General features: G+C 39.0%; 1 protein-coding gene across 1 annotated transcript in view; it reads left to right on the forward strand.

Moving 5' to 3' along the window:
* PLPP4 (phospholipid phosphatase 4) overlaps positions 1-22,865 on the forward strand; it is a 66,256-nt gene that overhangs the window by 38,683 nt on the left and 4,708 nt on the right. Inside the window, exon 6 of the mRNA XM_075026517.1 lies at positions 17,722-17,892. Within this exon, the coding sequence (XP_074882618.1) occupies positions 17,722-17,892 (171 nt within the window). The remainder of the gene's footprint in view (positions 1-17,721; positions 17,893-22,865) is intronic.

The raw sequence follows: 22,865 nt of genomic DNA on the forward strand, positions 1-22,865 counted from the left end.
CAGAGCTCTAAATGAGAGGGAGAAGGACCTGACCCGTGGCATGTTAACTGAGTCTTTGATCCAGAATTCATCTGGCTGAACGAGGACAGACCAACAGCAAGCAAAAAAGTGCTGCAAAAGTATTATGTGTTTATGTTAATATAGTTTAATGAGTGAGCCTTCACCCGTTGCCAAAACTGGGTCAACTTCCTGATTAGATCTGACCTTAAATGTTTGCTTATGTTCATATGTTACTTACCAGAGCAGTAAGTAGATATAAAAATTAAGGGAAGCGGACACCACTGAGCTGGCAGTCAGAAATATTGCTGTACTGCATCCAGCCACATCCTGTGTCTGGTTATGAATGTTGTGAACTGTGATGGAATATAGGGTTGAGGGGAGCATAGCACAGTGATCTTGGAGTGTGGGGCTCTTAGTGTCATAACCTGCCTTCTCTTTCACATTTGTTGATTATTTATTGGGTAGTCATAAGAAAAAATACATATTTTTTTATTATTATTAAACTGCTAAAGTAATGTCCAAAGCCCTATCGTGTACACAGAAAGGGTTTGTGCAGAGACCTGTTTCATATCTCAACTCAACAAGTAATAGACCATTCTGATGTAAATATAGCTTTGCAACAGCAGCAAAACCCATAGTATTGTATTTTGGTCTGCTTGCCATGTAAATAATTTCTGAATGTATTACCTCCTGAAGCTTTCTGAGAAAAAAAAGTAGCATCTCAGCTGTACAGACTTGCTTCAAATATTGTTCAGTAGAATAGGTTGTTTAGGTTAAAAATAAATAAATAACTAAAAAATTCCTAGACAGTCAGATATCTTTCATGCTGACATGAGCGTAGTAATGAAGTCCCTGTACAAGTAAGTATGGGTAAATAATAGTAACATAACACATTTTATTTAGAAACACCAAAAATCCTGTGTGAATGAAATGCCAAATTCTTGACCTTGTTTGCTTTCTTAGAGGAAGTGATTAATTCGTCATGATATAACTCCCTTTAGGCTCTTACTCTACTCAAAACATTTGCAAGCAGATTGCAGTTGCCAGAGTTTTGGCCTCAGCTTTATGTAGAGACTATTTTTAAATGTGTTATTTCTGAATTGGTCAGAACTATTTAAGATATGTTTTTCAGCTAAGGGATTGCTGTCATAAATTTGAGGAAGTTGCATGAAACGGGTTTTGATATCTTTGTGCTGAAGGTAAAAAGAATGGCTTGGTGAGAGTTTAATTTAACATCCTTGGAGCCGGTACTGCTTAGCGTTGGTAGTCAGTGGCAAATTGAGCCCATGATTGTCATGAACACCCACACAGGCATCTTGAAATTGATATGTCTGCTATGAATAAGTGAATAATCACTTGCTAGTCTGGTTTGTATTAGCTCATAATTTGAATCACAGAATTGTTAGGTTGAAGGTACCTCTGGAAATCGACAAGTCCCAACCTGCTGCTCAAAGCAGGGTCAGTGAGAGCAGGTTCCTCAGAACGGTGGCCAGTTGAGTTTTGCGTGTAACTGAATATGAAGATTCCACAACCTTTCTCGTAGGAAAATGTGTTCTAATGTTTGACCACCCTCACAGTGAAAATGTTGTTTCTTATGTTTAAATGCAATTTCTTGTACCTCAGTTTGTGCTCATTGTCTCTCCTCCTTTTCCTGGCTACTGCTGAGAAGAGTCTGGCTTTACTTCCCCCGGTACAGGACTTTGTACTTCCCAGTGTTGAACTTCAGGAGATTCATGTTGGCTATTGATCCCAGGTAGAAAGATCCCAGTTGATGCTAGTGGATTTCACTTCAACTGACTGAAAAACAAACTTGATGAAAATTATTCAATTTAATAACACAGTGGCTGCAGAGATAATTAAACTTACAATTTCATGTTGGATTGGATATATACGTGAGAATAAAATCAATAAAAAAAAATTTTATGTATAAAAGTGCTGTACTAGCAGCAAAATAAATAAAATACTTATGTGATTTTATTTTTGTAGCTGCAATTTAGTTACTTAAATTAGTTTGAAAAGTTGACTTTGGGCTAAATTGTGCTGTTGATTTTCTTTTTTTTTTTTTTTTTAATAGAAAACTTTATTGATTCCAGAGGTTCCTTTTTGCAAGGAACAATCAAATTTTGAAGAAATTAATTTGTGGTAACATCTCAATTTGATTTGTACAGCTTCCAGAGTGAATGTTAACATAGTGCTGTATAAGAGCTTTTATTTCTTGTGTGTGGTCTTTTTGTTTTTATTTTTTTTCTTCTTTGTATTAGATTGGCTGAAAGAGAGTTGTAGCAATTACTGTTGAATACAGCTGAAGAAATCAGAGAATTTAATCAGAAATCTGAAATGAAGCATATAATCAGAGTGTTTGGTTGTGGGGATAATAACAGTGGTTGTTATGTCATATGTTTTTTAATTACCTCCTTGATGAATGAAGGTGTCTTGATATGTTTGAGAGAATAATGGCCTTTTAGAAGTGAAGAAAAAAATTATTTCTCTGCCTTTCAAGCTATAGTTTACACTTCCCTCGCAGTCTCTTCATAGACAAGGTGGTAAATAATATGTAAACACTCAACTTTATGTATTGGTTGATCCCATTTTTATAAGGAATTCATGTTTTTCAAAGAAGCAGTTCCTTTCACTGTGTATTTTTAATAAATTGCACTTTTTATACAAACAAGACGTAGGTAATGATACATCACTGCTAATGTAACCGGCGTTTACAGTGGCCAGATTTGCAAGGTTGTAGCTGGTTGTAGCATCATGAAGAACTGATTTTTCACAGTTTCATTATTCAGGATGAGCCTTCACAGGTATAAATTCATCGCAAATCAAGGTAAACATCCATTTCCAACATAGAGCATAATTTTGCTCTGATCAAAATCAATGCCAGGACTGAATTGTCTGGAGAATTCTAACCTATTAGTAGTCATCATTACTACATCAAAGAAGTCATCAGCAAACAGTGTTAATGGGAGCAGTGACCAAGGAATTGGGATCTTGCCTACTGTGCACTTTAACATAGTGTTAAGAAAACATTGCCAGTGTAGCATGTTACACATTATAGATTGTGTTTATATTAAAAGTAGGATATGCACATTATAAGAGTACTGGATATGAGCTCATCTATGCTTATTTGTTGGGAGAAGGAACAGTGTCTCTAAGAAAGGAAGTATGAACAGCACTAGGAAAAAAGTAATTGGTTGCCCATTTCTGTTGGCATAATAAATGAGATTACATCTTCAGACCAGTCCTGAATAGTAATTTCCTACTTTAATGGAATCTAGCTACTTATGAATGGCAGTAGGAATTGCTCAATCTGTTGTAACAAGCTTAAAAATATGTAAGAAAAATTCTTCTGCAGAGGTCTCCCAGCCCTATCTTCGAATAAGGAGAGAGGAATCCCAGCTGACTTTTTTTTACTGCATTAGCATTCCTTCCTTTGTGAACAAGGTCAGCCCCCACATCCTAGAGATATGAGGAACATGCATGCCTTACCCTCTGGCACTGACATACTTCCCAGAAGTGGAGTTTCTATGTTAGCTTCTTAGGACTGCTCTTTAGTAAGGCTTCTCACAGAATGAAGGAGTCTCTACTGGAAAGCTAATATTACTGTCAGTATTTGGATTTGATGATTGTCATTGAATGCAGGTGGCAGTAGCGGAAATGACCATGTGCATCACCAACCTCATCCTTTACAGAGCATCCCATCTTGTCCAGGAATGGCAGTATACCCAACTTCAGAAGCAATACTCAGGAGATAATTCCCTTATCCAGAATAGAGAAGGTGAATGCTGAAGGTCCGTGCTCTACTCTTTTTCTAGGAAGAACCAACACTTAACTTCCACAAGCTATCAAGAGTTTGAGTATAAAATGGCTCAGGTGCCAGTTTATCAAGCAGCTATAATGCATATTATTGGGATAAACAAGGTGGCTATTTATCTGCCTATTTTCTTTATGAAAAGATATAGCCATGCAGGTATGCTATTCGTCTTTGTCAACGCTTACCACTTATCTGTCTGAGAATATAAAAAATCTTAAAGTGAAAGGAAAGGTCCTTATCCTTCCATCAGTTTCTCTGCAAACAGTAGGCTTGCTTCCAAGCTGTGTAAGAGCTCTTTGCTTCTCACCAGCACCCAGCCTTTTTCAGTAAAATGACTAAAAGAAATGAAGCGTGAGGTGTTACGTCTCTCTGCTATGTAGCAAAATTCAGCAGACCTTCTTGAAGAAAAGCCGAAAGTAATGTGATTCTTCATGGTAACATGTTATTTAGCAATACCAAGGACTGCATAAAAAATCAGAAATTGTACCAGATAAGCCTGTTGCTTTCTTGATCTCAGGACTGTGATTTGCTGACTTGCAGTCCACTGTAATTTGTGATTTACATAGGATACCAGAGAGGTGTGTGTGTGGGGGTGGTTTTTTGTTTGTTTTTGCTTTTCCTAATCTGGAGACCAGATCATCCAGGGAACTCAAGAGTGAAGTGAGACTTCAGAGGAGAGTAAGCAAAAACATGGAATTATCTTGAATCCTGGGTCATTAATGAGGAATAGAATGAATGACTCTGAGTCAACATGGTTCTTCCTCAAGTGCTAGAGAGCTGGAGTTAAAAAGTGAGCTGGTATGAATAAATCTCTGAGCTTAGCTTCAGTAAACCAGTTTTCCCAGCAGCTACTGCTGTTTCTTGGTTATTATAGCTGTTCAGTTTGCTTTCATCTTTGTAGGGAAGAAGCTTAATTACCTTTCAGTCTAATTCTCCCTTTTCTTCTGCCTAACTTCAACTTTTCAGGTAAAATTTGTAAGCTAAGGTTAAGATATATGCTTGATTTCACAGCCTGTAAAAGACTTTGTTGTGGTGTTGTAGACTTTAGCTGTATGTAAAGCTAAGACCATTGTTCTTCTGACTGACCTTTTCAGTTAAAAGGACTTTGAGTTACACTAGAGATCTAAAGATCAATTTTCATCTGTGAACTGCAGTGACAGCTCTTCTCTGGAGCGAAATGGGTCAGAAAGCTCAAGACTAATTTGAAAATGGATGGCTATCAACTCATCTCTGACAGAGGAGGCTGGCACATCAATTTCTGACCATCTTTAAGGAAGAAGTCTCATTACAGCACTGTCAAATATTGAGATTCCTTGAAATTGCCATTGCAGCATAGTGCTGACATCACGCTCTGAAATCCATTTGGTATGGTTTTGTGTAGCATTTCTGTGTAAGAACAAAGCAAATGTAGAGATGCTTCTAAATCAGATGTGGTGTTAGCTCTTCCTTAGTAATATATCCTTCAGCGTGGAGTTTTCTTTAAGGTAGGTAAGCCCAACAGTGGGCTGTTTTAGGCAACACTTGGGAGGTAAGAGAAGGTTGGCTACTGCACTGTATATGAGAAGTGGGTAAATAGCCCAAACAAAACCATGGTTTGGTTGCATGTTCATTGTATTCACTGCATAAATATGTTTCTTTGCTCTCTTCTAACTTTAATTTCAGGTCAAACCTTGGCCTTGTGAAGGATATCCCTTCATCCTCCTCTTGAAAGAGGAGAATAGAGAATCATGGGTCTAGTCAGAATTCATGTTTCTAGAAGCTGATATTTATGTGTGAATTTGCCCCCAGTCCCATCAGCTGTGAAACATTTTGATCAGGAATGACTGCTAGAAGCAGTCTTTGCTCTTAATCTTGATAGGGTAGTTTTCTACATCTGTAGGGACTAAGGGGAAGACTTTCTGTGGCAGCATTTTCATTCTGATCAGGCAAATGCTGTTGAAGATAGTGTTATGACAGTCCCCTCCTGTAGCACTGTGTTTCACATCATGGTGTGGTCTTTGAGCCCACGATAAGAATAAACCAGAATATGTATGAGAGTGTTCTGCCTAAACTAGAGCTACTTGGAAGTAAAATCAACCATTCTGTTTTCATGGGGATTTTAAATCTGTCTACAGGGTGGTCACCTTTATGAATTGAGGTGTGCGTTTTCCAGTCTCCAAGAGCCAGTCGTGATCAGTCTCCAGATGCTCCTGGTTGACTCAAAACCCTTTTGAGCAGCAAGGGTGATAGAGCTGACTCACATAAGTACACGTTCTTGTAATGCAAATAACCCTGAGTCAATCCAGAATTATTTCAACAAAGAGTATCAGCAACAATTCTGCTGTAAGCAAAAGAAAAATAAATCAATAAAAACCTTGAAATTGAATTATGAAGTTAAAATGCTAGGCACCTTTCTTTAGAGGTGGCTGACTGATTTATCAAATTGCAGAAATCTCAGTCATAAAGATTTCTGAAAAAATTAATTTAGGTCTCTTGAAAACAAGGGGATATTAAAAGTCTCTTGAGATAAAAGCTATGAGATAAATGCAGGAAATCAAGCATATTATTTATGCCAGAAAGAGAAAAGTACAGAACATCTGCAGAAAGCCTTGTTTGGATTTTGCTATTACTGTCAGTTCTACATAGAAAGCACCAGCTATTACAGATAAGTAAGTAGGTAATTTTTCTTTCCTTCCTTCTGCAGAGGACTGAGCAAATAATGAAGTCGGTGTTTATCTAACGAAACCTACGCAAAAAATGTTTATGCAAAATATTTTTAAAACTAATACTGCTTTGTTGCAGTCAAGTGATTTCTGTGGAGATTTTTTCTTGAGACTTTTAGTTTTTGCTTGTCTCAATCTGAACTAAGACAGTGGGTTTAGAAGTCTCTGTCTGGGGTTGCTACATTCTGTTTAAACAATCAGAAACTTTTGGAGAATCATAATGTTGGAAGTTTCTGACCACGTTGGAAGGCAATGTAAGTTGGACTCTTGAGTGAAGCTGCCAGTGGATAATAGCATAGGAGATCTTTTTTAAAAAAATCCACTTGCGGGGGAGAAGAGGGGGGAGGAAAAAACCTATGGATGATTTTACTGAGGGAATTAATCAGAAAATAGAAATCAGAATGGTTGACCAGATGTTTTTGATACCATAGCATTTCCACAGACACTTGAGGCTAAACATGATTTGAACTGGTGAAAGGTGCTCAGTGATGCCAGAAGTTCTCTATCATATGATTAGCTATTTTATTCTTCATTGGATTAGCCTGTCTTCTTTGCTGATCTCTTCTGCCTGGTATCCAGTGATAGGACACGTGGGAATGGTTCAAAGCTGCACCAGGGGAGGTTTAGACTGGACATGAGGTAGCATTTCTTTACCAAGAAGGTGGTCAGACACTGGAACAGGCTTCCTAGAGAGGTGGTCGATGCCCCAAGCCTGTCAGTGTTTAAAAGGCATTTGGACAATGCCCTTAATAACATGCTTTAACGTTTGGTCAGCCCTGAAGTGGTCAGGCAGTTGGACTAGATGATCATTGTGGTCCCTTCTAACTGAAAATATTCTCTTACCTGCTCTGTTCTGCTCTGTCTTCCCTACTCTGGCTGTCTTCCTTCATTACTTGCTTGAAATCAGTAAGTTTGTGTGAACACAGCAAAGACCTGTCTAGAAAAATGGAACTACTAGTTGCTTTAAGTAACAAAAAAGCTTAAAGGTAAGGGTTAAAAGATATTTATATTATCAAGCAATAGAATAGTATATCACTTTCTGGTATTGTTTAGTATGGCAAGGAGGCTACAGCCTGAATGAAAAAGAGAGTATCACTATCCAGAGAATGTCTCTTGCAGTAGGATAGGTAATGAGTACAAGTTAAGTACGAGGAGCAAGAGTATAATTTGGATGCGCCTATTTATGGGTCTGGCCTTGATTCTGTTGCCAAAAAATGTTGTATGGCATACCTGGGAAATGCTGGTTTAGCAATTATAGTCTCGATAACTGGTTCACATACCAGTGTCTGCATTTGTTGGGATGTGTCCCATTCCTCCTAGCTAAACTCTGCTTATTTTGGCAGAAAGTGTTCTCAAGATTACTCCTAAATTAGTTTTCTGTCCAGTCCACTCCTTGGTTTGGGGGGGAAAAGAGAGAAATCTCTTGGTTTTTTTCCTTCTCTATAACAGTTATAAAGTCTCTGACAGTCAGACTAGAAGTCTCCTTGGTGTGAGTTGTCATCTTAGACAGGTAAAGAATACTACAACAGTTGTGAAAAGAAATAGCACCTTTGCTGTTGACTGGCTGGTTGGTTAATATTTTATTTTCTCTTTATCTCCACAATTAACTGTTCCACTCAGTGGTGTTTGTCACTGTATAGTGCATTGCCGTTGTATTATGCCCGAGGAGTTGCCTTCTCTGATGATATCAAAGCTGCTTATGCAGTTCATGCTTGCAGCAGATTTGCTTGATGAAGCACTAATTAAATGAATGTAGTATTTGTGGTATGTCTTGCTGTGTCACTAAAAAGAAAAAAGGAGACTGGTAAATATTATGTCTTTAGAGCGAAAGGACAGCTAGCTCCTCCTCCCCCTTTTCACTAAGTAATTGAAATTAGTCAGTTGTAAAAATGAAAAGATTTTTACATTTTAAAAGCCATTCATTTGTTTGAAAAATTAAAATGATTTATGTGCTTCAGAGTGAAGAAATCATTGAATTTCAATAGAATTGTTTGCTATCCTGTGATAATTTATATAAAATATTACTGCAGTACATGTAATTATAGTTGGGTATCTAAATTTGAACTGTTAATTATCTTTAGCTAGTAATTTCATGGAGGATAATCATATTTCCTTCAGTTGAAAGTGAACATTTTAAGTAACAGATGAGCTACAAGCCACAGGTTTTTGGCAGTAATTGCTGCTACTCCCTATTTTCAAGATAAATCTCTTAATTAACAGCTGTATGGCAGTGTCTCTCTGAAATATTTCATCCTTTTAAAGAAGAATCCAGGGAAATAAGGAATGGATTTCTTGGATATGCAGGGAAAAAAATAAAATCTCCTGTGGGGTTTATTGGCTTCTTAATTCAAACTGTAAGTATTCTCAGGAATGGTTGTGTTTAATGCTTTTACCTCATCTCTGACATATTTACCTCTCAGTACTCAATAGCAAAGGCTGTTTGAATTCATGAGGGGCTTGTGAGATGAACTGTTTAGTTTAGTTTTCCAGCTCTAATAATAAATCTACTCTTGCTAGTCTGTTTGAGGTTCAGATTATGTATATGTCTCAAGTTTACTTCCAAAAGACTTTCTGTTTTTCCTGAATTTAAAAAAAAATGTGGGGTTTTAATACATGATATCATACGTCAGTGTAAAACCGTGGTTCCTCATTGGTATTTATTCTACCTAGCAAACATGTTCTATGCATTGTCTTTTACACTGTAGCATTTAACACAATAACATTATTTTTTCTGTGGTAGTATATGGTAATATATTTTCTCCTTTTCTCTGCATGATTAAAGAGATTAATCCCAGTGTACTACTGTGTACTCCAGAATGGGCAGCAACTTTATTTTTGCTATCTTCAGAGGATCTAGACTGAATTGGAAATGAAGATACTCAGTTTCCAGACCCTGATTCTCTCAAGAGAGTTATTTACAAGTTTGGAGCCCAGCACTGAATTCAGTGACTGGATAATGTAGCTGTGCTACTTAAAGTGTGGTTGAAGAAGGCTTAGATTGCTTGCCTTTTTTCCCCCAAAACTACTTCTTTACATAAACCCCCCAGTGATAAGTTCCCCTTGCAAGTGGTGGATAGATCAGGCTTCATTGCTTTGCACTTTGCAGTGTAGCAGGAATACATAACATTTTCCTATTCCTGCTGGGTCTCACAGCATGAAAAGAGAAGCAGAGATCTTCTATATAGCCCTTACTGCTCTGGCTGTGCATAGTCTTGGGGTTTCCCTAGTTTCCTTTTGATGTATATAGGGGGATTATTTGCAGGCAGGACTAACACTGATATAATCCATCAAACTCCTTGACACTGCCTACCATGCTGTGTCTTGTGTTTGACAGAAGCGTTCTGATGCTCCACTGTAAAAAGTTCCTGTCCGTCAAGGTGCTATTGATGTCTTTTAACTGTATTTTACATGCTAATCTATACGCTTGTGCCAATTCGCTTCAAACAAATTTTAAATTAAATGCACATCCCTGAAAGACTGATACTTGGCATGGTGAATGGAAGGACAAGTAGTTGAGCAGGACATGATCCAATATCAAGGGTACTACAGATGGCATATGTATGGCAAAGCAGGAAGCAAGAAGTTACCCTGAGCCAGTGTGTGGGACTTGGTATATTCCAGTGTTGAACTGGAAAGAAAAAATTGCTCTTGACGGATTATTTGTAGTTAGATACCTCATGAATCCCGCAGTGACAAGAATTTGTATGGGAGTTGGAGAGCTGATGATCTAAAGCTTGTGGCTAGATACTGTAGTTATGCTAAGGTCTAGCAGAAAGAGCAATTTATTCTCTGGTTATTGATAATTAACAAGCTGGTAGCTGTTTAATTGGTACTGACCTGTTTGAATTAACCTGGCAATTCTTATCTCAGTTTTAAAAATTTTTTCTCAAGAAACTAGAGATATGGTATCAGGACTTTCTTTCATAAAGGGATGCACATCTGACCTAACAAAAAAAAATTCAGTCAACGCTTGGTATTCCTGATGCCTGTAAGGAGAAGAGTGCATTAGCCAGGCACCACACTAGAGCAGCACCATCATGGGTGTGTTCAAGGACCAGTTGCATCCTGATGTCATTCTGTCCTAGGTTTCAATCTGATCCAAGTTCGTTAGTTGGACCTAATTTCACCAAGTGTAACTGAGAAACATAGAGATCTTGGCAGTGAGTAAAGAGTAAAACATACCTTGCAGAGAAGGATGTCTTTCTAGTCTGATACAGTTGTATGATTAGGGCTGAGTTTACAAGACAGTCTTTTGTAGCTTATATTAATGCTAAGGCTGCTTTGATTAGTGCATGAGTGCTGACCCCTTCTCTTCAAAGTAATTCCAGAATCTGAGCCCTTTTAGGCTTGTCTTTACTGTGTTCTCAAACAGAGGGGATTTGTTCAAGGTTTCTGTCAACAGAATGGCAAAGCAGGCTATGGAACAGGTTCACTTTTAGGACTTCTTATAAATGGCATCATTAACTGAACAAATCAGAACTTAGTTCTCATTTTTTGGTAGCAATGAGATGCACCCTGAGACCACTTTAGATATTTCAGGTGTAATGAGATATCTTGAAAGGTACATGAAAATAAGTCAGAAAAAAACCAAAAAAGATTCACAAGAATTCACTGTGACAGTCCTGCAAAAACAACCTGATGACTAATACTCTAGTTACTTGCTTTTAAGATAATATAGGTCTATTTTTGTTCTAACATGTCTCTGTCTCCAATATCTCCTCCTTGTTTCCCAAGTCCCTGCATACATTTGTATTTGTGATGTGCTTTTCATGTTGCTTCTGCTAAGCTGTCTTTCTTTGTGAAAAGAAATTAATAAAGCTAAGCCAAAGGGAAGGTGATTGACTGTCCCACTTGGAAAAAAAAAATAAAAATATTTTGCCTGTGATAATAAGCTCCAAATGTTCTCTGGGAATTGTACTTCTATAAAATCCTCTTTGAATTGAATTTCAACATTAAAATTTATGCAGCCATTTGGTATCATACTTTTTCCTTCAGGAAAGATAAATATTTCAGTTGTTGAACAGTGTGAAACTGAAAACATTCACCAGTAGCCTTAGCTAAAATTGCAGTAGGCTGCTGTGCAATTCCAGTGATGAATAATAGGTGTTTGCATTTGGAAAATATACAGTAATCACTGCAAGTATAAAGCATTACAGACAAAGAGATGTATCACTTTCTCTGATTGTTACATAGGTCGTTTGAATGGTTGTTTTGCAGTTTCATAATTTGTTGCCACTTAAATAAGTTGAGGATTTTTTTTCAGCTCAAAAACTGCTTAGCATAAAGAAGACATGTATTGTGTGCTTAGCAAAGCATCCATTAAAACTTGAGAAGCTAAAGATCCTCATGGGGTAGTTTAATTTCCAGAAAACACCCACAAAAGCAATTACATTTTTAATGAATAATTTATTTGGGGTGCTTTAGATCAGATTCTTGTTCACAGTTTCTCACTTTATGCATTTCAACTTGGTAATCAGTTTGGTCCATACAGATAGGTTTTTAAACTCACCTAGATCCCCTGTCTGGAGAGAATCAGAATCAGATGTCAGGATGGGCTCTGCAGTGTCTCCAGATGCTATCATCCTCCTTATTTCTTCTGTGAACATTTTTGGTGTTTTTTTTTCTTTTAAAGAAAATGATAGAAACAAACTGAAAGATTGAGTCTAATGTAGTTTTATGTATTGCAGTAATGGTAATGCCCAAGAAGAAGCTGGTTTTTGACATGCTTCAAGTACCACTGTGGTATAGTTTTAAAATGCACCTTCCGATAGCAGTTCCAGATACACCAGCTACATAAAACAAGGTGAAAGGCTCTGTCTTAAGTTGGTAATTCATAAACCACTAGGATGTAAAGGATATAAAGGTCAAAACAACACTTTCTTGTCTTCACACAGAAGTCTACAGCTATCCAGTTAGTTCTAAAAACCTATTCAATTGGGGAGGGGGTTGACTCTTCCATTTTTTTACCCTCTACTGGTTGCTCTTTCATCAGGTCTGCAAGTCTTGGACCTGGTACTTTACAGAGTGCCATTTTTCCCTTCAAGATATTCCATGGTGGCAAGGTTCTGCACCCTTTGATCCAACTGCAGGATGAAGGCTTAGTACATGAACTCCTTGGGCAGAAGGCGTGCCAGGTTTTCATTTTTTTTCTATGAAGTATTTTGCTTGTGTCATTGCTGTAAGAGTAAATAAACACACCCAGATACTTCCTTTCGCTTCTGCTTCAATAGGTGCTTTTAAGAGTGTTTGTATCAATTCTGCATGTACCTGTTCTGATTATTGTGAGGCGGGAGCAGCACTTTTTGTAGGAAGGCTGTTGGAGAGCCTGTCGTGGTTTCACCCCAGCCAGCAACTAAGTACCATGCAGCTGCTCGCTCATTCCCTCCCTACCAGTGGGGAGGGGGAGAGAATCGGGGGGGAAAAAAAAAAAAAGTAAAACTTGTGGGTTGAGATAAAGACAGTTTAATAGGACAGAAAAAGAAAGGAAAATAGTAATAATAATAATAGAATATACAAAACAAGTGATGCACAATAAAATTGCTCACCACCCACTGACTGGTGCCCAGCAAATCCCTGAGCTGCCCTGTCCCCTGGCCAACTTCCCCAATTTGTTTAGTGGGCATGATGTCATATGGTATGGCAAATACCTTTGTCTCATTTGGGTCAGCTGTCCTGGCTGCGTCCCCTCCCAGCTTCTTGTGCCCCCCAGCCTCCTCGCTGGCAGGGCAGTATGAAAAGCTGAAAAGTCCTTGACTTACTATTAACACTGCTTAGCAACAACTAGAACAGTGTTGTCAATGTTATTCTCATCCTAAATCCAAAACACAGCACTATAGCAGCTCCTAGGAAGAAAACGAACTTTATTCCAGCTGAAACCAGGACAGAGCCTTACTAATTTTTTGCCTATATAGCATTGTTTATATTTCTCTTTCTGTTATGTTTTACCGAATTGGATCCTCAGATGAAGATGGCCCATGATGATGGTGGTTTACAATTTGATCATGGTTTTGTCAGTAAGAACTTCACCAGGTGGTTGGTGTTACAAGTCCTCTTGGCTCTGAGATGATTCTCCTCCTCTATCTTTAGATTATTTGTCTGAAAATTATGCTTTATCCAAACTCATATTTTGGTGCTAACTGGATCATTCTTAGTGGTGTGATATATAGGAGGTCAGACAAAAAGAACAGTTGGTCCTTTCTGTCTGCCAACTCTGTGAACTTTTGAATAGCCCTTATGCAGCAAGTAAAACAGGCAGTGTTATCTGCAGAGAACCCCAGTACACTTTATGAACTGGACCAACTTAGAGTGGTGACTTCAAGTTGATCGATCCTATGTGGAACTGGTATTTAAAAGTTTCATTCTGAGAGTGGGAACAGGGGATTCATTTTGATGTACAGAGAGAGACAACGTGCTTGCTCTTTACTGCCCTGCTGGCTTGGATTGTATGATAGAACTTGCAGTACAGTCTCTGAATGGTTTATAGCCATGTTGGAAACAAAATCAGTTAGACACCTTTGACTGGCAGATCTACATAACCAGTAGGTCTACATTATGAAAAAGTGAAACAGCTAGAGCAGGTATAAAAAGGAATGGAAATTGATTTAATTTTTCACAAACTAATGTTTATTCATGACTGAGAGACTATCTAGGTACTGTTAGTATTATCTGGAGAGTGCATATGCATTATTAAAGATTCTTTGTAGACAATAGTTTGAAATAAAACCATATAAATAGAGCAAAACCATAATACACATGAATTCCAGGGATTCCTCTAAAGAAACTCAAAACATGAGTAACATGCACTATGAATCTCAACTCCCCTCAGAATCTCTTCTGAAAGGTCCAAAGATTTGCAAATCCAGGATCTTTACTGATGTTTACATAGTCCCGTTGGCCCTAAACCAATTATCTGATGCTATCAGCAGATCAGGAAATGCAATTAAACAATAAGGGGACAAATAAAATATTGCTTAATGTGTTTTCCTCTCATTTCAAGTCTTTTATCCCCTTTAAGTTAGCTTATAGTAGCTATGCCTGTAAGACTTAAATTTTCCCTTTTCATTCCAAAATTCCCTTCATCTCTGTTAATTTCTTAAGAAACCATAGCTGCCTTATTTAAAGAGAACAGTTCAATAACAACTTTCAGAAGGCAGAGGGAGAAGAGTGAGGCAGCACAAGCCTGAGCTAGGGTATAGACCCTGGGTCTCCAGGAGCCAGGTTTCATTCGTGACTGAGCAAATCCCTGCCGCTCTCTGCACTTCACCTTGTGTCCTTTGCCTTTGTATCTTCAGTTGCTAATCTTTGTGGGACAGTGTCCTCTCTGTGTGTTTACATAGCACTTAGAATAATGGTAATCTTGTCTCAGCTGAGACCTTTCAAAGCTGCTACAATGCAAATATTCCATTTTCTGTCTTTCAATATGTTCATAAAACCTACCACATTCTATCAAGCCCTGAGAGAACATGTGGCTTGTCTCAGGAGAGGTTTTCCTGTGTTCAGCAACTTTTAGCATCAGGACTTCAATTTGAGTTAGCTACACCAATAGTTAAAAATATCTCATTTCTTTCTACTGTGTGTTTGATTCATTCCTTTCTTCTCTTCCAACACTTAAAACCAATTAAATATTTGTGTCTGGAGTTTGCATCAATATCTGTCTTGAGTTAACATTATTTTAAACTAAATCAGACTGATTTTCTTATTTTCATTTGTGTCAATGTCTCCAAAGAGAGCTGGTTAGTATTTTATGTTGCTCTTGCCTTCTTTATATAAACAGATTATTAATTTCTTATGATCTGGGAAGAAACCAACTTAGCAGACGTATTTGCTGATTCTTTGGAATCTGTCATCTTACAGGGAATGATAATTTTTATTGTAACATTAGACAGTATGTCGTATGTTAGGGCATGTGATGCATGTATGTGTGTGTTTGCATTTTTGTTGTGACACAGTGAGATGTTGACTCTAGCTGGTGCAGAAAAAAATGCTCAGATATATTCTACTGATTGACCAATTCTTCAGTGTAAATATCATCTACAGGCCCAGGATTCTTGAAGAGTGAATTGTTTTTCTCAATGTTATTGATTGACAACATCTTCAAAATATAGCTGTCAAGCAAAGTTGCCTACATGGAATGCACAGCAATTGAGTTGTCTTAGAATATATAATTATTTTTACAATGGATACTCCCACATCCCGGAGCGTTTTGCTATTAATTTCATGTTCTTTGCTGCTGACTCTGCACACACTGGGACTGTTGGGTCAAGCAGCTCTTTCTGGGTGTGCACGCTCCAGGGTAAGGGAAGTCAATCTTAGAATATTGCAATTTAAAGCTGCTCTGCAGAATATTAGTTTCATAGCCACAAGCTAGAGCATCATTATATTACTCTTCCATCTTACATTAGGTGTAAGTTCCCCTGGAGGAGTGTTTGTGAGTCTCTTTTCTTCCTGACCTTTAGTTTAGAGGAACACATCAACCATCTAAGGTAAAATCTGCCTTTGTGTCCAGTGCAAGTATAGATCCTGCTGAACTTCCATATTCATTCATGAGCACCTCCTTCTGGAAATGTGGCAGATCCTGTGAAGAACTACTTCTGTGGTTTGATGACTAATCAGCATTCTGTCTTGCCCCGCCACAGCCAGTCTAAAGAAGTGATTTATTTGTGTGTCTGAAGATGAAATGCAAATCTTCAGTAATTGCATTCAAACAGCTGTGTAGTATAAACTTATGAAACCACTCCATTGTACTGTCAGATAAAATTGACCATCCCATAGATTTATCAACAGAACACAAAGTAATTATCACATCTAGCGTTTGGGAATATGAGGAGAAGGGCATTTGAAAAGCCCTAGCAGGAGAATAGAAAAAAGATGCATGTCTGACCCAGCACTGATGGTGGTTTTACCATTAAATTGACTGATAGCAGAATCAGAACAGAATTACATATTGTGAATGTGACTTATTAACTCTTATAGAGGAGCTTAAATATCACAAAGACAAAAAGTATAAAGGTAGTCAAGAAAAAGGATTTCAAATGCTTGGATAAATATTTATAATTTTGCTGTCTGTGGTTTATGTGCTCATGTTCTATTTTGATCTCTGCAGTCAGGAGCAAAATTGAGTATGACATTTGTGGAGAAAACAGAAGATGTGTTTCACAGAGCTACCTGTTCAGCCCATCACTAATTTTCCTATAACAACAACAAAATGTTCAAATGGTTTTTAAAAAAAAATTTAAAATGCATATTTAAAAAAAAAATCCAGCCAGTATTTCTCTGGAAGGTGAACAGCTGCAAGAGGGAAGAAGTTCAGTAGAGAAGCTTGGTGCCCAAGTTCTGTCATCACTGCCAGTTGTGCATGTTGTATAGAAACAGGTTAATGGAACCTAAAAATCTCATTTAAATGTAATTTAATTGCAGTACAAACTGACTGAATCCTTTTCTGCTTTAAACCTTAACATTTTAGAATAGGTCTAAAATCAGGAAAGGCATGCCGAAGTTTAAGCATGAAAGAGCTTTTGTGACTCGAGTTAAAAATTTGCCTCAATGTTTAATTTAATGTGCAAATAAAGTCAGGGATTCTTTCCACAGCCACTGTCTCCCCCAGAGGAAAAAGGTAAATTGCTAAAGGGAAAAAAACCTCAGTTGCTGTTGGAAAGATGAATGTCTAGAGGTACCACAGTATTTGCAGACATGTCAGATTATGTGAAAGCTGAGTATCTATGAGAAGGTCAATTTGCTTTGCAGTGTTCACTTGCCTGATTGCTTGCATTGCTGCATAGGTGAGACCACTGCTGTAGAGAACATACGTACATCATGGATCTTGTGGGAGACTACCTTTTCCCATTCAACCCCCAAAGACCTGTGGTTTTTTAAAGTTTGTAAGATCAAGATTGCTTTATTAAAAAAAACAAAGCAAACACAAGAAAACTCTCTACCTAGGCAATTTGCTACATCCCTTTAAAATACTAAGTTATAACAGCATCATTTATGTGGTTACGTAGGAATCACCCTTCAAATTATGAAACTCCCTCAATTTTTTGCAGATGGGTCTTCTCAACTTACTTTAGCTCCTGTCATCACCCTAGAAAGAAAGTCCATGACTTCTCTGCAGTAGAAGGATCCTGCTGTCATATCTTAAAGGATCTTAAGGGATGGTATTATACAGTGTTAATGATAAAATACTGTAATTATGTTTTTCTTTATCAGTTGCATTTTCAGGCCTTGGCTTTACCACCTTCTACTTAGCTGGAAAGTTACACTGCTTCACAGAAAGTGGCCGGGGGAAGAGCTGGCGGCTTTGTGCAGCAATTCTCCCACTCTATTGTGCCATGATGATTGCCCTGTCACGTATGTGTGATTACAAACATCACTGGCAAGGTGAGCTATGGAGGTACCTTTTTTCTACTTTTTTTATTAACCTTTTTTCCTTGCTCCTGGATTGATGCTGAGGGTTTCAATGTCTGAAAATACTGCAGGGGTCCTTTATCATTCTGCGTTTTTATATACACTATGTACATCATCATGTTTATCTACATCAGTGGGTTTTTTACATCATCATTTTTTCCAAATGTACATCAGTGACATAGCTGTCCTGGATGGATCCAGCTGTAGGCTGGATCTGGCCCATCAGAGTAGCTCTGTCGTGAGGCCTAGTCCTTGCCTACTGCTTTTCCAGGTACCTGCTCGGTACCTGTTGGGTACATGAGTGATTGCTAATATGTGGTTGCATGTGCATTAGACTAGACTGAAGCATGTGCACGTAGCTAGTCATTGCAAAGATTCACTCAGTCATTTGTCTACGTTCTGGTCATTTGATGCACATGATGTAATACACTGTTTTTCATTCAAATCAAAGTATATTGGGCATGAGGTGGGTTCATGGCTCCTCCTTGATAAGTATAGAAACATTGCATACCAAACTACATAGCATAAGTTGTAACAGATTCTGCAAAGTTTGATGTTTTCTGTTCTCTTAATTTTCTTGGCCAAGGTTGTAATTGCTCCCAAGCTGTCAATTCCACACTTTCCAAAGTCAGGTCCTACTTAAGGAAGAGAAATATTTTATCTTCTTGTTACATCCTATTAAAAATGATTTTCCATAGTTTTGGGCTGCAGATATTTTGAGGTTGATTTTGTTATACTGACTAGACGTTAGTGTGATGGATTCAGTATGGTACCATACCTGTGGTACCAATGAATATTCATTAAACTGTAACTGCAAATAAATGCTGAATGTATTCAATATGGATAAGTAGGTCATTGAAGCAGCATGTGGTGTCTTTCTTGATCATAAAGTACATCCACAAAGCTAAAGAAACATGCCACACAATCTTAAATCTTACCTTTGTGAAGAAGTGACAGTTATTGACAGAATGGGAGATGGCTTTTAAGACTCTAACAGCAACATTTTTATAAATGTCTGTTCTTGATGAACATGCATCCTTAAAAGGCTACATATAGTGAACAACAGGCAGTATTCTTAAGTGAAGTGTCAACAGTCTGAAGGATGCTTAATCCTAATCTCTTTTTCTCTTACTTCTTATTGTTTCTAGTGGAAACTTTGGATCTTCATATTATGTGAGCATTCTCATGCAAATGAGGTATATTGCAATGTAACTAGAGCAGATAGCTTTCAGGAGGTTTCTTAGTGAGGTTGAATTAACTAGCACTGACCTTCATAGCTTCAGGGCTATGCCAGAGCATCCTCTCTTCCCTCACAGTGGGCACTTCTGGAGTGCAACACCAGTCAGACCAGCTGCATCTGTCACAGGAAGACTGTTGTCTCAGAGTCCTTTAAAATTCAGGTGTGGCACATAACTGATATAGAAGGCTATGCTATTTATTAATTATATGCTTATATCACTAAGTTACAATTCTATTCATTCTATTAAATTAGAACTATATCATGCCTTACCCTCCCACACTGAGTCTTTCAGACACGGACCTGATGGAGAGTCTGGTAGGTTGCCCACATGGCTTCCCTCCAGTGTCTGCAGGTCAACTTACTACTGTCTGTCAGCATCTACACTGTCACTGTTAGAAAATCCTACCATCTATTATTCCTTTTACCATTTCTTGACCCTCTTTTTTGCCGCCTTTGTACCTGTCTTTCTTCACTCATGTCTCCTGCTAAGTAAACCAGCCTTGGTGTTTGTGATACTGTTATGTAGGTCATCTTGGCTTTATGTGGTATTGCGGGTATAGTACTGCTGCCCTTGCAAATTATACTCCCCTCAGGGTCCTGAGTGCTCCTTTCAATTATTTTGTTCATGCTGGTTATATATTGTTTACCCGTTTTCTAAGACTGGTACGCTGACCCTGGCTGGATGCCTGGTGCCCACCAAAGCCACTCTATCACTCCCCTCCTTGGCTGGACAGGGGAGAGAAAATATAATGAAAGGCTTGTGGGTCGAGATAAGGACAGGGAGAGATCACTCACTAATTACCATCACAGGCAAAACAGACCGAACTCGGGAAAATTATTTTAATTTTATTACCAATCAAATCAGAGTAGGATAATGAGAAATAAAACCAAATCTTATAACACCTTTCCCCCACCCCTCCCTTCTTCCCAGGCACAACTCACTCCCGATTTTCTCTATCTCCTCCCCACCAGCGGTGCAGGGGGATGGGGAATGGGGGTTGTGGTCAGTTCATCACACGTTGTCTCTGCCGCTCCTTCCTTCTCAGGGGGAGGACTCCTCACTCTTCCCCTGCTCCACCGTGGGGTCCCTCCCACGGGAGGCAGTCCTCCACCAACTTCTCCAATGTGGGTCCTTCCCACAGGCTGCAGTTCTTCATGAACTGCTCCACCATGGGTCCTTCCCATGGGCTGCAGTCCTTCAGGCACAGCCTGTTCCAGTGTGGGTCCCCCCTGGGGTCACAAGTCCTGCCAGCAAACCTGCTCCAGCGTGGGCTCCTCTCTCCGCGGGGCCACAGGTCCTGCCAGGAGCCTGCTCCAGCGTGGGCTTCCCACGGGGTCACAGCCTCCTTTGGGGATTCCCCTGCTCTGGCATGGGGTCCTCCCTGGGCTGCAGGTGGAGATCTGCTCCCCCGTGGACCTCCCTGGGCTGCAGGGGGACAGCCTGCCTCACCGTGGTCTTCCCCACGGGCTGCAGGGGAATCTCTGCTCTGGTGCCTGGAGCACTGCCTGCCCCTCCTTCTCCACTGACCTGGGGGTCTGCAGGGCTGGAGCTCTCACAGGTTCTCACTCCTCTCTCCGGCTGCCATTTCTGCACCCTCTGCAACTTTTTTTCCCTTCTTAAATCTGTTCTCCCAGAGGGGCTACCACTATCGCTGATGGGCTCAGCCTTGGCCAGCAGTGGGTCCGACTTGGAGCTGGCTGGCAGTGGCTCTGTTGGACAAGGGGGAAGCTTCTAGCAGCTTCTCACAGATGCCACCCCTGTTTTCCCCCACTACCAAAACCTTTCTACACAAACCCAGTACAAAGACATATCATCCTGTTGGTTCTACATAGTTTCAATTAAGTACAGCATATCTCTGTCCCACTGAGCACTTTCTTATCTCATACAGCAGTCAGCATACCACAGCAAGACTCATCCATGCTTTTTCTTCCTCTGTTTTTTGTGTTCATGCAGCATCCTGTTCTCCCATAGCCGCTTAATCACCAACCGTTAGCCTTGACACGTTCTTTAGGAGTTTCCTGGTTTCCTGCAGACACCTTGTCTTGTTACAGGGCTCATTACTCTTCTTTGCTCACTGATACCCAGAGTCGGAGAGAACCTCCAGCACAAAGCTGCTGAACACGAGACATGCACCTTGCGAGGCTGGCAGGCAGGACAGACAGCATTTACGAATCTCATGCTCAATGTGTGACACTTGGCTGGTTTGAACTCTGTGTTAGAGAGAGGAGTGTGAATGAATGTGAATGGGAATATACAGGTTTACTCCCAAGTTTTGAATGCACGTTTACAGCGTGTACTATCTCTTGCCAAGAGTAAGAATTATTTATGTACTGAAACATGTGCTATGAGGCAGATTATTATGCTGTATTTTTTATATGATAGAAGGAAACTACACCCAAGGGATTGTGACTGTGTCCATTACAGCTGCTCATATTTGTGTCTTTGAATTTAAGGAGATGGAGCTGAAAACTCAGGTCTTCCCAAGCTAAGAACAGTGCTGGCAGACATTATCCTGCAGGTGACATAAGCTTTTACCTGAAGGAACTTCATTCTCAAGGGAGAGACTAATTCACTCTGTAATGTACAGCACAGAAGCTCAGGCCTCATCTTTTATGCTCAGCAGAGTCAACTAATTGTGTTAAATTACTTATGGTAGCTTTGTGATAGAGTCTTAACTATGCTGTGGGGAATGAAAAAGGACCATCAATACAATGTCCAAGACTTAGCATACTGTAGGTGAAAGATGGAATAGAGTATCCTTACACTGAAAAGCCATTGAGTGGGCTCAGAATGTTAATATTATGAGTACTTCCTGAGCCCCCTTCAGTTTGGCTGGAGAACATAGTATTCAAGATCTTAGTGTTGGTATTAGGTTAATATTAGGATATTTCATTATGAATCCTGAATGTATTGACTGCTTTTTAGTCCCTAGATCTCTGTATGGGCTTCTAACTCTGAAAATGTTAATTTACACATGAAATAAGTGGAAATTTTGTCTGAAGAAAATTAAAGATAAATGCTGAGACTGAAAGAATATTCTTTTTCCTTTGGGCAAAGAAAAAAAAAGGGAAAAAAAAGGAAGGTGTGGCTACCATGAGCTTAAACAAAACACAGAAATGTTGTCTTCAAAAACAGGAGTCTAAATAGCTGCCTGTGTGTTTGCTCATTACCCCCAGTCAAGGTCAGTAAGCTAGAAACCTTTGGCATAAATGATGTAGTGAATTTGTATTGCTATGGTGCCTAAACTGAGGCCCAGAGTTGCATAATTTGTGTGTAAATGTTTTGAAAGAAATTATCTAGGCAAGTTGTCAGCAAGTCTTGAAATACCAGGGAACTTATAGAGGACTGGCAGAAATCTGGTGTTTCTCCATAATTAAAACCAGTAATCATAGGCTTGACCCCACTGTTAAGCAAAATTAAAAAGTGTCTGGAACAGTATTCGATCAACCACAGTTGAAGGAGGGTAATCTGAGAATTGCAACCGACACAGGTTTATAGAAAATGAATCTTATCACAATAACTACGTGTTTTACAAGTTGATTGATGCTGTAATAGTATACTATGGTGAAAATTCTTGCCCTTGGTACCTTTTGTACCATGACAGTTTGATAGGGACAGTCTGAACGGTACAAAATCAGTCAGCTTCCAGTATGGGTAGGATAAGATTCTGTCTGCTTGCAAATACTGTGTATGCACAATCACTTT

The sequence above is a fragment of the Buteo buteo genome, chromosome 4 (assembly GCF_964188355.1).
Source record: "Buteo buteo chromosome 4, bButBut1.hap1.1, whole genome shotgun sequence".
In the NCBI taxonomy this organism is placed as follows: domain Eukaryota; kingdom Metazoa; phylum Chordata; class Aves; order Accipitriformes; family Accipitridae; genus Buteo; species Buteo buteo.